This window comes from Colletotrichum graminicola (assembly GCF_000149035.1).
Source record: "Colletotrichum graminicola M1.001 genomic scaffold supercont1.32, whole genome shotgun sequence".
In the NCBI taxonomy this organism is placed as follows: Eukaryota; Fungi; Ascomycota; class Sordariomycetes; order Glomerellales; family Glomerellaceae; genus Colletotrichum; species Colletotrichum graminicola.
Window position 1 is genome coordinate 265,586 of NW_007361036.1, and position 14,265 is coordinate 279,850.

The following is a 14,265-nucleotide window of genomic DNA, read 5'->3' on the forward strand; positions in this document are numbered from 1 at the left end:
TATAAAATACACTATAGTTAATAAGGGCTTTTACCTCTACCTTATTAAATTCTTTAAAGGGCCTACTAGGCGTAGTAATAATACCTTTTTCTTATAGTTTAATAGTAAGTATATAGTTAGCTTTCTCCTTTATAGTAAGGTATATATTAAAGACGTTAACAGTAAGGTATATCTTATAAAAAAAGGTAGTAATTAGGTTTTTCTATAGGTAGCTATAGCCTTATTATAGGGGTAGCCTATTATTAATAATAATAGTATTATATACTTCTTTTATAGATTTACTAGCTGTTATAGGCTCTTCTTTTTATGCTTATATAGGATTATTACCTTCTTTAGCTGTTATAAGTAGTAGTGCTAATTAGCCTTCTTCTTACGCTATATAGTATAGCTTTACTATAGTAATATAAAAATTATATAAGCTATAAGGTAATTTAATAGTATAAGTAGTACTATTATTAGTAAGTAGGTAAAATAGGCCTTACTAGCTATCTCTCTTATACTATATATAAATAAGTAATTAAAGGGGTAGTGCTATAGTATTTATTATATCTAGGCTATTATATATTACTAGTATATTATATACTTATCTCTTTATATAGATTTACTATACTACGTTTATAGCCTTTTTTACTACTTTAGTGCGCTATATAGTAGAAGGGGTAGGTAGTAAATTATCTATAATATAGGGGTATACCTTAAAAATAAGTAGAGTTAGTATAAGGCTATTAGGGCTAGTAGTATTATTAATAGCTTTAACAGCTAATTAAAAGGTAACTTTAGGCTTATAATTACTATTTATATAGATAATCTTATATATATAGTAAAAGGTAGTATAGTATTACTTAACCTTACTAATAGATTAATAGGTCTTAATAGGCACTTTATTAACCTGAATAGATAACGTATAGGCAGTATGTTTAAATTTAGCTATATAAAAATTTAGGCTAGCATTAGTAGTAATCTAATTAGGTAGGCTAAAGTATATATTAATCTAATATATCTATAGTGCCTCCTAAGTATGTTCTATAGTAATTAAATATAAGAATCTTACTATATTAAACGCTATAGCTAAGTTAACTATATAAAGTATAGGCTTATTACCCTTTAAATATATTATATTAATAATAATTTTATAGTTAAACTTATAGTTATTATATAGTATAAACTTAAAGTAACTAGGCGCCTTTACGTTAAGTTAGTAGTAATAGTAGTATTTATTAATCTCTTTAAGTGTAGTAAGGGAGGTTAATTTACCTACTTATTTAAGTAGCTTATAAAGGTAATTTACTAATAGGTAACTAAATTAGTAGTAAATTTAGTGTAATTTACTATCTATAAGGTGCTGCTCTATAATAGTACTTTTAGGTAGTTCTAAAAGTATCTATATATAGCCTTATTTTTAGGTAATAGGTATAATAATCTTGTCCTTAATAAGCTAGTTAGTAAGGTTATTAAATTTTATACTATAGTAATCTATATCCTATAGGTAAAAGAGAAATAGTGTATTACTTATTATTATATGTTAGCACAACAGGTAAGCTAGTCTCTTAGATAGAGAATTCTAGCTTAGGAGAATATAAGAGAGTATATCTCTTATATAAAGATATATCCTATAGAAGCAAGAGTATAGGATAAAAGGGAGATATAAATACTTATACCTAGGGTAGATAAATAGAAGATATAAGGATATATAGTTAAAAGAGAGTATAGTAGTTAGATTATTAACTATTTACTTACTTAGAGAGAGAAGGAAAGGAAACTAGAAACAGGAAGAATTCCAGCCCTTATATAAACCTATACAGCTTACTAGAATATTCCATACTTACGTAAGCTGCTTATAAATTAACCCTTAGTTACGTAACATAATAACCTTAAGTAAATAACCCTAACTTAAAACAATAACCTTATAGGAACAACAGAGGTAGAAGGTAGGATCTAGAGAGATCTTAGACATTCTAGTACCTTCTCTAATCTTTAGTTAATTACGTAATCAGGCATGCTTACGTAATTAATATATATATTAATCTACTAAGTAAGTAGATTATAAATATATATATCTTATATATATATAACCTCTATAATAGAGGAAATATAAGATAAAGAAGTATAAGAATACTTAGAGATATTCTTACTTCTAATACTCCCTCTTTTGCTCTATTATAGAGTAAAAGTGGTTAAGTGAAAAAAGTTACCCTAGAGTTACGCAGTAGCGTGTAGGGTAAATATTAATAAGTATAATAACTTATTAATAAAAAATCCTAATAATAGTAGGAAAAAATATACTATATATATAGGTATATTATATAGGCTTATTATTGTTAAATAGGCCTATAAGCTTAACAAATTCTTAAAATTTAACCTTAGGAAGGGGTTTTGTTAAGCTATCTGTAGGTATAGAAGAAGTAGGAATATATTCTACTTCTATATTACTATTTTTAACTTCTTAATAAGTATAGTAGTAGTATAAGGCAGTATGCTTAGTCCTCTAATAATATTTAGGGTTATAGGCTAAGCTTAAGGCTGCATTATTATCTGTTTTAATATTTATAGGGGTTATATTATACCCTATTTTAGATAATAAGCCTTTTAGCTAGACTGCCTCCCTAATAGCTTCCTATAGGCTATTAAATTTAGCCTTAGTAGTAGATAGGGATATAGTTAACTGTTTTTTAGATTTCTAACTAATAGGGCCCCCTAATAAGGTAAAGATATAACTAGAAGTAGATTTTCTAGTTTTTTTATAACTTACCTAGTTAAAATTAGTATATCCTACTAAATTAAGGGTATTATTAGAGTTATTAATATCTATATTACCTTAATAGGTAATATTATAATTAATAGTCTCTTTTAAATATTTTAAAATACCTTTTCCTTACTTAAGTAGGAATTCTATTAGGTTATAGAGGTAACAAGAGGTAAAGGATACGCTATAGACTATATTAGGCCTAGTCATAAACATAGCGTATATAAGTAAACCTATAAGGCGTTAATATTTCTTTAATAGGTCCTTAGAAGGAGTATAACCTTCTAATTTGTTACCTAGAGGGGCTACTTAATATACCCTAGAGATATAAGTATATTATTTTCCTTTTGCTTCTAGTAGATTAAATCTTTCTAGAAGTTATTAGATATAATAGGCTTAAGAGATAGTTATAGATCTTCTAGATCTATCTCTTGTTATATAAAGCCCTAGAAATTTAGAAACTTTACCTAGGTCTTAAATCTCTATATATTTAGAGATTTTACCTTTTATATTTTCTATATACTTAACATCTTTATTAAGTATAAGAAAATTATTAATATAGGTAATAATATAACAAGGATTATTTTTATCCTAGTTATAATAGGTAGCTTCGTTAGATTTTAAAGATATAAAACCTATATCTTTTAATATAGATTTAATCTTTAACTGCTACTGCCTAGGAGCTTATTTAAGGCTATATAAAGCCTTTAAAAGTAATAATATCTAATTCTTATTATTTTCCTAATTTATAGTATTTAAATTAGGGTATTTATTAAAGAAATTAGATAAAGGGATATTAAAAGGGTCTATATATACCTCTTCTTCTAAATCCCTATATAGAAAGGCTCTAATAATATTAATTTGTTAGATTTCCTAATCTAAGGCTGCTACTATAGCTAATAGTACCCTATAAGTAGTAGGGTTACTACCTATAGTAAAGGTTTAAAAGTAATCTAGCCTATATTTTTACTAGAAACCTCTAACACATAATCAGGCCTTATATTTATTAATATTACTATTAATATTAAATTTTTTCTTAAAGACCTATTTAGTAGTTAAAGGTACCCTAGAAGACTTATATGCTTTATTAGGTTCTACTGCTTTTAAAGTGCCTCTTTAGATAATAGTAGCTAATTCTTTATATATAGCTTCTAACTAGAGGTCTTTTTTAGGTCCTTCTAGAGCTTATTTTAAAGTAGTAGGCTCTAGAGGTTTAATACTATAGTTATATTCTATAGTATTATTATAGGCCTTATATTTATCTTTTTCTTCTTTAGATATAGAAGGTAATCTAACCTCTATATTAAAAAAAGGAATAATTTCCTTATTTATAGAAGTACTAGAAGGAATAGTAGTTTTTTCTCCCTCTCTTATAGTACTTTCTATAAATTTAATATATAAGGTCCTTACTATAAAGGACCTATAAGGCCTAAAAGGAATATATATATTATATATATTATTTCCTTCTATAGATAAATAAATACCTTTTTCTATATAGGTATTTAATTTATCTAACTAGATACGCCTTTTTTTAGGTCTATAAACTAAGACCTTAGAGCCTATTTTCTTTAATTTAGATAAATCTAGTTTATTATCCTTATTAGGATAAAAATAATCTAGAAAAGCCTCTATAGAGGTCTTTTCTAGTCTTCTTATAGCAGTATAATTTAATAACTTAGTAGTTTCTTTAAGAATAATATCCTATAGAAACTTAGGTAAGTTATTTACTGCTATAATAGTCTTAGATTTATCTAGAATAGCTCTATTTATTCTTTCTGCTATTCTGTTTTGCTCTAGCGTATAAGGAGTAGAGGGTTCTAAAATGATCCCTTTTTCTTTAATATAAGGTAATAATTCCCCTATATTAAATTTAGTGCTGTTATCTAGGCGTAGGCGTTTAGGATAATTATACCCCTAATTTTTATAATATTCTAGCTTATTTTTTAAGATATTAATTATATCTTCTTTAGTTTTAGAGAATTTAATATCTTTAAGGCTAAAATAATTATCTATAAATAGAATAGCGTAGTTATTTTTATTAATAGATATAGAGGTAATTTTAAGAGTATCTATATATACTTTTTCTAAGGGAAAAGTAGCTTTATTATAGTTAATTTTAGGCTGTTACCTAGTTAACTTAGAGCTTATACAGTAAGGATAGTATAAATCCTCTTCCTTTAATTTTTCTAAAGGAATTCCCTTAGTTAACTTAGCTATTTTAACTAAGTAAGAATAAGAAAGATAGCCTAATTTTTAATACTATTCTTCTATTATAGTAAATACCTCTTCTTTAGAGGTATTATCTTCTATATTAAAAGATATATTTTCTTTAGTATTTTCTAGAGATAAAGAAGGGCCTTTTTCTTTTTCTATATCTATATTATATAGAAGATTATTTTTAAGAGGATAAGTAATATTTAAATAAAAACCTCTTCTTACTATATTAATATTAGTAAAAGGTTCTCTATTACTATTATAAAGATTCTAGTTAATAAGGAATCTACCTCCTTTATAGTATAAAAGGCCTAAAAATATAGATATAGGAAATTCTAGTATATATAAGGTATTCTTTAACCTTATATAGTTAATTTCCCCTTTAAAGTAAATAAGAAGTAAAATAGTTCTTATTCCTTTAGGTTTAATAGGTCCTGCTCTTATATTAACTATAGGAATATTTTCCTTAGTTAATAGGTCTAAGTAAAAGTCCTTATTATTTAATATATAGACTATTAAACCTATATTATATAACTATTTATTTCTTTAATTTAAATAGTTATAATAGGCCTTATAAGTGTAATATTTGCCTTCTTAGTTATCCTCTTCTAGAGGCTAGTTAGCTTAATAGTTTATAGTAAAAGTTACCTTTTCTTTGCCTTTAAAAGGCTATAGGTTTAAATCTAGGTTGTTAACCTTTTCTTTAGGTCTTTTATACCCTTTATTTCCCTACTTATAAGGTTTCTTATCCTTATTAAAAGGATTCTTATAATCTTTAGTAGAGTTACCTTTATTAAAAGAGTTATTATTTTTACTATAATTATTAGATATAGGCGTATTATTTTTACGCTAGTTTTTGTCTAATATATTATTAATAAAGGCTTCTAGAGAAAGAGGCTCTTTAGTTCTTAAAGCACTTCTCTATCTTTCTGCCTAGACAGGAAAATAGCCACTTAAAGCAGCTATAAAGACCGTTTTTTAGTCTATATCTTCTATTTTAGCCCCTATATTATTTAACTTAGAGATATAACCTTTAAAAGAGCTAATAAACTTATTTAAAGTATTATAATTCTCTAGTTTAATAGCATAAAATTCTAAGTATAATTATTACCTTAGAACAAGGCCTGTTCCCTTATAGGATAATTTTAGTATATTTAAAGTATCCTTAGGATTTTTTAAATTAAATACTAAAGATAAGGGATCTTTTTAAAGATTCTGCCTTATAATTAATAAGGCTTATGTTTTTTATTTTTTAGAAATATCCTTATATCTTATCTCTTCTTTAAAATAAGTATTAAGCTTTAATAGCTTAAAAAAGAGATAAATAGAAGTAATCTAGGAATTCTAATTCTTTATACCCTAGAGACGTTATTCTAGAGGTAATAAACAGCCTGTAGTAGCCTTAATAATATCTACTATTTTTCTAGTATTTTACTAGATTTAAATAGGTATTCTTATAACCTATAGAGGTCTTACTTTTTTTACCTCTTTATAAATATATATCTTTATATATATAAGATATATAGGCAGCTAGAGGATTTTATAGCTGCTATTAAGACTTATACTACCTCTTAGATAAAGGACCTTATGCTACCTATAGTAGGACTTATACTGCCTTTATTTATAGTAGATATTTAATACTTCTCTTAGTTATAAGAGATACTAAGGACTTACTTTTTCTACCTTAATATTCTTATAAAGAATAGATAGTATAAAGAATCTACTTTACAAATAGATAAATAAATAGGCTACTTAAGAGTATATATAACTCTTATAGTAATAAAGATACCCTAGGTATATTACCTAGGCTTATAACCTGTTAGTATAATAGGTAAGCTAGTCTCTTAGATAGAGAATTCTAGCTTAGGAGAATATAAGAGAGTATATCTCTTATATAAAGATATATCCTATAGAAGTAAGAATATAGGATAAAAAGGAGATATAAATGCTTATACCTAGGGTAGATAAATAGAGGATATAAGGATATATAGTTAAAAGAGAGTATAGTAGTTAGATTATTAACTATTTGCTTGCTTAGAGAGAGAAGGAAAGGAAACTAGAAACAGAAAGAATTCCAGCCCTTATATAGACCTATACAGCTTACTAGAATATTCCATACTTACGTAAGCTGCTTATAAATTAACCCTTAGTTACGTAACATAATAACCTTAAGTAAATAACCCTAACTTAAAACAATAACCTTATAGGAATAACAGAGGTAGAAGGTAGGATCTAGAGAGATCTTAGACATTCTAGTACCTTCTCCAATCTTCAGTTGATTACGTAATCAGGCATGCTTACGTAATCAGTATATATATTAATCTACTAAGTAAGTAGATTATAAATATATATATCTTATATATATATAACCTCTATAATAGAGGAAATATAAGATAAAGAAGTATAAGAATACTTAGAGATATTCTTACTTCTAATATTATATAAAAAATAAGATTACTAATTAGTATAGGTATATAGATTACACTAAGGGATTTATAGTAATCCTTACTACTAAAGTAAATTATTACTTTACTAGTATAAGTAGTATCTAATAAGATTCTCTTACTAAGGTGTTTCTTAAGTGTAAGGTACTATTATTAGCTAGCTATAGATACTTTAGCTATACTAGTGTTAGGTATAATACCTTAAAATATTAATATAAAGTAGTAGTTATTAAATATAAAAATATTACTACTTTTTATAGTTAGATTAGGTAGTGCCTCTTTATATAGATTTTTATAGGTAATAGCATAAAAAGTTACCTAGTTACGTAACTTTTTATAGGCAAATAGGCTGTTAATTAACTACTTACTAAAGTATATAGTAAATATAAAAAACGTAGTAGATTTATAGTTTTTACTATCTAATAAGTAAGTTTTACTATCTTTACTTACTTTTTTAAGATAAATTAGCTTATTACCTTTATAGTTAATAAGAAAGTAACTAAAGGTAGCCTATAAAGCCTATATAAAGTAGGTGCTTTTATACTATATAAAGGAGGCTTATTATTCCTCCTTAGTGTACTTAGTTAACTAATAGCCTAATTTACTATAGACAAAGCACTTCTTAGATAAATTACTATTAGGTGGTGCTTTACTACTAGCTAACTATAAAGGGCCTTATAAATAGCCTTACTGTCTCTAGGGGTCTACCTTATAGTTACACTAGCTATTATACTTATAGTTAACTTAGTATTAGTTATTACTATAGTTATTATTAGTAAAGTATTATAACTATAGCTTATAGTAAAAAAGTAAACTTACTATACTACTATATAATTATATATAAAGGCTACTAAAGGTAGTAAGTAGATTAAGGATAGTAATAAAGTATTTAGGTATACTACAGTAGTAAGTAAGTAATTACTTATAATAATCTTTATTATATAAGGTGCTATTATAGGTAGTTACTTATACTAACTAGGTAATTTATATAATAAGTGCCTTAAGTACTTTAAGCTTACTTTTACTAGCGTTTTCTTTAGTAATTAAATTAAAGGAGGTATAGTAAAGCTTAGCTAGGTATAAAAGGTGTACTTTATTACCTTTAAAGCGTTATTTAAGCTTTACTATTATTATATTAAAATTATTAAAATAACTAAGTAATAAGGTAGTATAATACTTATATAGCTCCCCTTTAAGTATTACTATTACTACTACACTATAGTAGTTTTATAGTATGCTTATATAAATATAAAGTTTATAGAAAAATAGTAACTTTAAGTTAATAGTTTTATATAAGCTATTACTATATATTAAACCTAGGTTATTTATATAAAACTTTATTAAGTTTATTAATTACCTTAGCGTTAGGCTACTTTACTTACTTATTATAGTAGTAGTTATAATAGGTGTTACTATAGTTAAAAAACATAGCTAGACTTAGGCTTTATATATTATTACTATTATTTAGGGTTTTTATAGTAATAAGGCTAAAGGAGGTATAAATAATAGATTATTATATAAGGTTACCTTAGTAATTACTAGTAATTTATAAGTAACTACTTACTTAGTTACTTTAGCTATAAGTATAACCTTAATAAGTAATATTACTATATTAGTAATATTTTTATAAAAATTAGTATTTATTAGCTACTTCTTAAACCCTTTAGTTTTATAGGTAATAGTAGCTATTATCTCCTTATTTTATATAACCTACTTATTATTATAAGTAGCCTTATAAAGTTATAACATAACTATTAAATTCTTTAATTAGTTAATTTATACTTCTTAACTAGTAAGGTAGTTATATAACTCCTTAGTTACTTTATATAGTAACACTATAAAGTCCTTAGTTAACTAATCTTTAAAGTTAAATTATACCTTCTCTTAAAAGATACTATATAAGTAGTTATAGTATTTATACTTAGAGATATAAAACGTAGTAATAGTAGTAAGCGTGTTTTTTCTCTTAGTAGCTATAAGATCTTATAGTAACTTAGTAATATAGTCTTTTTACTATTAGTTAGTAAGGATAAACTTTTTTAGCCTTTCTAGCACTTAGTATTTACTTATAATTACCTTTACTTACTTAGCTATATTAGGTAGTAGTACGTACTTAAGGTAAATTTCCTTAGGCTACCTAGTAGTGTTATTACCTTATATATTACTTATGCCTTTTTTACCTTAGTAGCTTATTTTAGTTACTTACTTATAATTACCCTCTATTAGCCTAACTACCTTTTAGTTATAGGCGTTTTCCTTAACTACTATTAAAAGGTGTATACGTCTGTTAGGGAATTTACTACTAGTAGTATAAGTAATTATAAAGACTTATAGTTAAATAAAAACTTAAAAAGGGAAGGCTTATAATAGGCTTATAGATAATAAAGGCTATTATATTAGTAATATAAAATAACTTAGAGAAAAAAAAAATAAGAAAAGATATTTAAAAAAAAAAAGTTAGTAAGCTTTATAGGCTTATAATAAAAAAAAGTAAAAAGTAAATAATTTCTAATTAATAATAGGTTAGTATATAAAGTAAGGTATTTTTTATAGTTAAGAGTGCTTTTTATAAAGTAATAAGGCTTATATATATAGATATAAATTACTAGGCCTTTACTAACTACAGGAGGTTAGGTATTATTATCTTAGTAATTAACTTATAAGGGCGTATAGCATAACAGCGTTATAAGGGTATTTATAGTAACGTTTTTTAGTAAGGCCTACTCTAGGCCTCTATAAGCAGTTAATAACGTTATTACTTTTTCTTATAATACCTTACTAATCTATAGTATTTTTAGTAGTAGTTATAGTAAAGTTAACTACTAATTAGTGTTAGTTTTACTAAGTTAGTAATATAGTTAACTATATGTATTAATAGGCAGTAATAAATAATAGGGGTAAATACTAGTTCTAAATTATACGTAAAGGAAAAAAAACTATTATAGGATTACGCAGCAAATCCACTACGTAATATCCCTATGAATCTAGTGGATCCACGGCAAATCGGCTGTAGTTATTCCGGCCGTTTGGCGTTAATCCATACCGCCGATATCCAGGCGATGGTCAACATCGCAACAGTGGGCATGGGCAGATTGAAGCCACACAAAAGTCGAGCCTGTAAGTCAAGGTTGTCCCATATAATAGACATTCCGAGAAAACCTGCGCGATGACGTCCTTGTCGGCTATATCTATGCAAAGACGAAGCTAGAGTCTGTTTCCCTGTTGCCGATGCCACGTGAAAGACTTCAAGTGTTCCGATATTCCGATTATGCTCCCGGGAATCCAAATCCCCCGCAAAGTGCATTCATACAATGTCCCCGTAACTCTACCCGAAACTCCAGATGTCCCGATCTTAACCATGCCTCCCCCCTCCCCTCCAAAAGAAAGAAAACCCTGTAAATCAAAACCCCGATCCCAGTCCCTAGTCTATCGTGCAGTGACAAAGCCGGTCTTTTGAGATTGTTGTTCAAGGTACCCCCGATGCTCCGGTTGAAGGACGACCAAGCTCTTTTTTGTTTCTGCTGCTGCCAACGCGCCCTTGGCCAGCTCGTCTTCTATGCGTTTCAAGCACTGGTTCGTGGGTGATGGGCGGTGGACTGTCAATAGCTTGACGGCGCTTATCGCCTTTTCCAGCGACAAGATGTTGCCTCTGTAGGACTCGCACGGGTTGGGCAGGGTGACGTCCACCTTTCCTTTTGCGAGGCACCTTACCAGGGACCCAAGAAGCATGCTGTTGCATTCCTCGGCGTCCGGGGAGCTGTGGTAGTATCCCTGCATGTACCGGCATCCCTCCTTGAGACACCTGTACAAGAGGATGAAATGATCCAGGTTCGCGGAGATGAGCGTCTGTCTGTGCTTGGCGATGGTTTCTGTTGAGCACATCGTTAGCCTCGTGCCTCTCGGTAAGTGCAATGAGTTTGCAGAACTCACCGAATACTTCTGGAGGCCGCAGGTAGACAATCTTGTCAATGGGAAAGTTGTACCCCTCTGGGCCTGGCTTCCAGATCCGTGCCGAGTGTCCGAACACCAACCGCCCTTGTAAGTCGATCATCGACTCGCATATCATCTTCTTGAACATGGTCTGGAAAACGTCGGCGTTGCCCAGCTCCCATGCGACGCAGAGCAGGTGCGCATTGTCGGTGTGGTGCTTGACGGCCTGCATCCACGAGCGGGACCACGGCCGGGTGATGACCGTCATGTCGTACTTCTCCGTGATGGTGAGGACCTCGTATAGCCGCATCAGAGGAAGCTCCTCGGGAACGAGGTGGAAATGGCCGTGGACGATGTTGAGCACGATTTCCATTGCATGTGCCGAGTCCTCGGGCAGGTCGACGCTCCATTCGCCGCTGGCCTGTTCCGGACGCGACTCGGCGAACCCACCGAATAACATGGCCTTCAGGACCGGCGAGCTTCGTCCGAGTGCTCGCGAGCAGACGACAAAGTCTTGCGGGTACTCATCGACATCGGCACCGACGCAGAGCCTCAGGTCGCCGTTGTCGTCGAGGTAGATGGTTGGTGACGAAATGAGTTCCGTCACCTCCGTCACCTCTGTCACCTCGGTCACTTCCTCCGTCACCACCGTCGTACAGCTGGGCATCTTGCCGCCGAGGACCGTCTTCTGGTCGACGGGCCGGTGCGGCAAAGACTCGAAAGAGAAGGTCGGGCCGCCAAAGAGGCTCTGCTGGGCGGTAGTCGAACACATCGTGGCATGTATCTCCAGGCATGTCAAACCTTCTATCCACAAGATACCACGAAAGTCGGGCGCGCGCGGCTGGTAAATAGGTCAGAGTGTCAGCGAGAGCGCCGTCGACAAACGGACCGGGATGTTGTCTCCCTTTGTGAGCATAAAGGGGACTTCAAATTGCAACCTAGTGTTCCGATGGCATGACTAGCCTCTGTCGGGAATCGGTCCCTCTTTCTAACTTTGGGCGAAAATGAGGGACCTCAAAATTGGGACGGAATGATAGTATCTTGGACTATGCGGTATAGCTAGCCTGTTGGTCCCAACAACAACAACATCTAACCCGTTTGCTACCCAATTGACATGAACCGGCGGAGTGACCTGCCGAAGGGGCAAGCAGCCGCCCGTAACGGGGTGCTCCAAAACCCGTACCACCCTGGGCCTTGGAAACACCATGCATTCTTTGAGAAATCCGGGTTCAGTGTGGGTGCAAACAAGGAAGACGGTGGAACGGGGGCCGGGAGGGGGGCAAGGCAATCAGGGCAGAAGACAACAACAAAACCGACGATCGGGACCCTTGCTGGCCCGGGATGGCCGCACTTGTGCTCTGTTACGCAGGGCTGCTGGCAGTGTTAGGTATGTTGTTTGATGGTAACACCAGCGCAAACAGACCATGCGATGAAACCAAAAGACGGTGGTGGTACCTGACTCATAACTCTATCGCGAACCAGACTTGCAATAAAGCAGAGCTGGGAATCGCGACTGTGAGCCGGTTGTGCGTTGTGAGACTTATTAAGCTCTCATTTGCGGGATGCAAAACACTGCTGTCGTCATGTCACGTCTCCCTCGTAAACCCTAACGGTCGAATACTATTCTGAGCTTCTCGGCACAATGAATCGCTGATGAATACACAGAATTTGAACCGGCTTGGAGACCACTCTCTATGCCACAAAATCCAACTTGGGGTCAGGAGTGCCTTTGATCAGTCGTCGAGGAGGTCGGCCCGGGGGTCGAGCAGGTTAGCCCCCGCAAACCCTCCGCCTTCAGGGTCCTACAACGGGATCGCACACACCATTACGGTCATCGTGACCTTTCCTATTCCGGGCTGCAGGACCGATGGTATGCTTTTCTTTTTCCCGGTTCGGAGGCTCGTCCTTGCGCAAGTGCCGTCCATCTTCAAGGCACGCGGAACCGTTTTACTGTGGGTAATGGTTTTCTCGAAACCTGTTATACACGATGTGTGACCTTTGACGCAGGGTCTGGTGCCAAGGTTTTTCTGCATCTTCTCTGCTGGCTTCGATGATATCGGGCAGCCGGCTGAGCTGAACAACAACATCACTATTCCCTGTTTGTTATGTTGGGCCAGCATGACAGAGCTTTTGTGATCCCCACAGACACGCATGACATGTTGCGTTTCCACACGATTAAGACTCTGGTTTCTTCTGCATGGTGTGTGTGGTATGGCCAGGGTTGTCGTACGATATCCCGTGAGACTTGTAGGGAAAAATACGAAAAGGGGGCTGTGATACCAAAGTGGTAAGAGTTACCACTTACTGTGCACAGACAGCGGTACTTTTCCCCCTCTTCGGCATGGCGGAGGAGAGAGTACCTAGAGCGGCTTCTCTTCAGATGATCACGGCAACCTCTCCTTTTCTTTCGTCCACAGTAAGATCGGACGTTTCCTGGGCCGCACAGTCACACACACTGTCTAGTGTGCGCTGTGAATACCTACTGCTTGCTGTTAACCGAGGTCTTCGTACATTGTGAAGGAAAGAAACGTGGGCAAGTTGTCCGATTTCAATGATCCGATGCGCGGTCGTGTCGCACCCCCGCCGAACTAACAAGCTGCAAAGCGGCTTTACCCAACGAAGTTCAGGGCGGCAACCAAAACGTATCTGGTAATATTGGCTGCCGGAATGGACACCGATCCAATGGTTGCAGGAGGCGCCACGTCTACCACGAACGCTATTGCGTATTAGCTACGAGCTTGAGATGTGTTTCTGTCATGTCCAAAACCAATTGTGCAAGCTTTCGGACCCTAAAAACCATCTCCCCGTTAAGGTTAAACCCTGTAGAGTTGTTGCGATAACTGAGTCGTCTGCGAAAGGGACGGTGAAAATAACGGCCCAATTGTGGTTAGTAACGTCCCAATCTCCAGCTCTGCTTGGAAAAAAAAACCGACT

At 32.8% G+C, this 14,265-nt stretch overlaps 1 protein-coding gene across 1 annotated transcript; it reads right to left on the reverse strand.

The window, feature by feature from the left end:
* Positions 1 to 10,827: 10,827 nt before the first annotated feature.
* Positions 10,828 to 12,103, reverse strand: GLRG_07741 (uncharacterized protein; the record flags this gene model as incomplete). Its single annotated transcript, XM_008098300.1, has 2 exons — positions 10,828 to 11,270; positions 11,332 to 12,103. 2 exons carry the CDS (start codon positions 12,101 to 12,103, stop codon positions 10,828 to 10,830), a joined length of 1,215 nt encoding a protein of 404 aa, XP_008096491.1.
* Between the last annotated feature and the right edge of the window lie 2,162 nt (positions 12,104 to 14,265).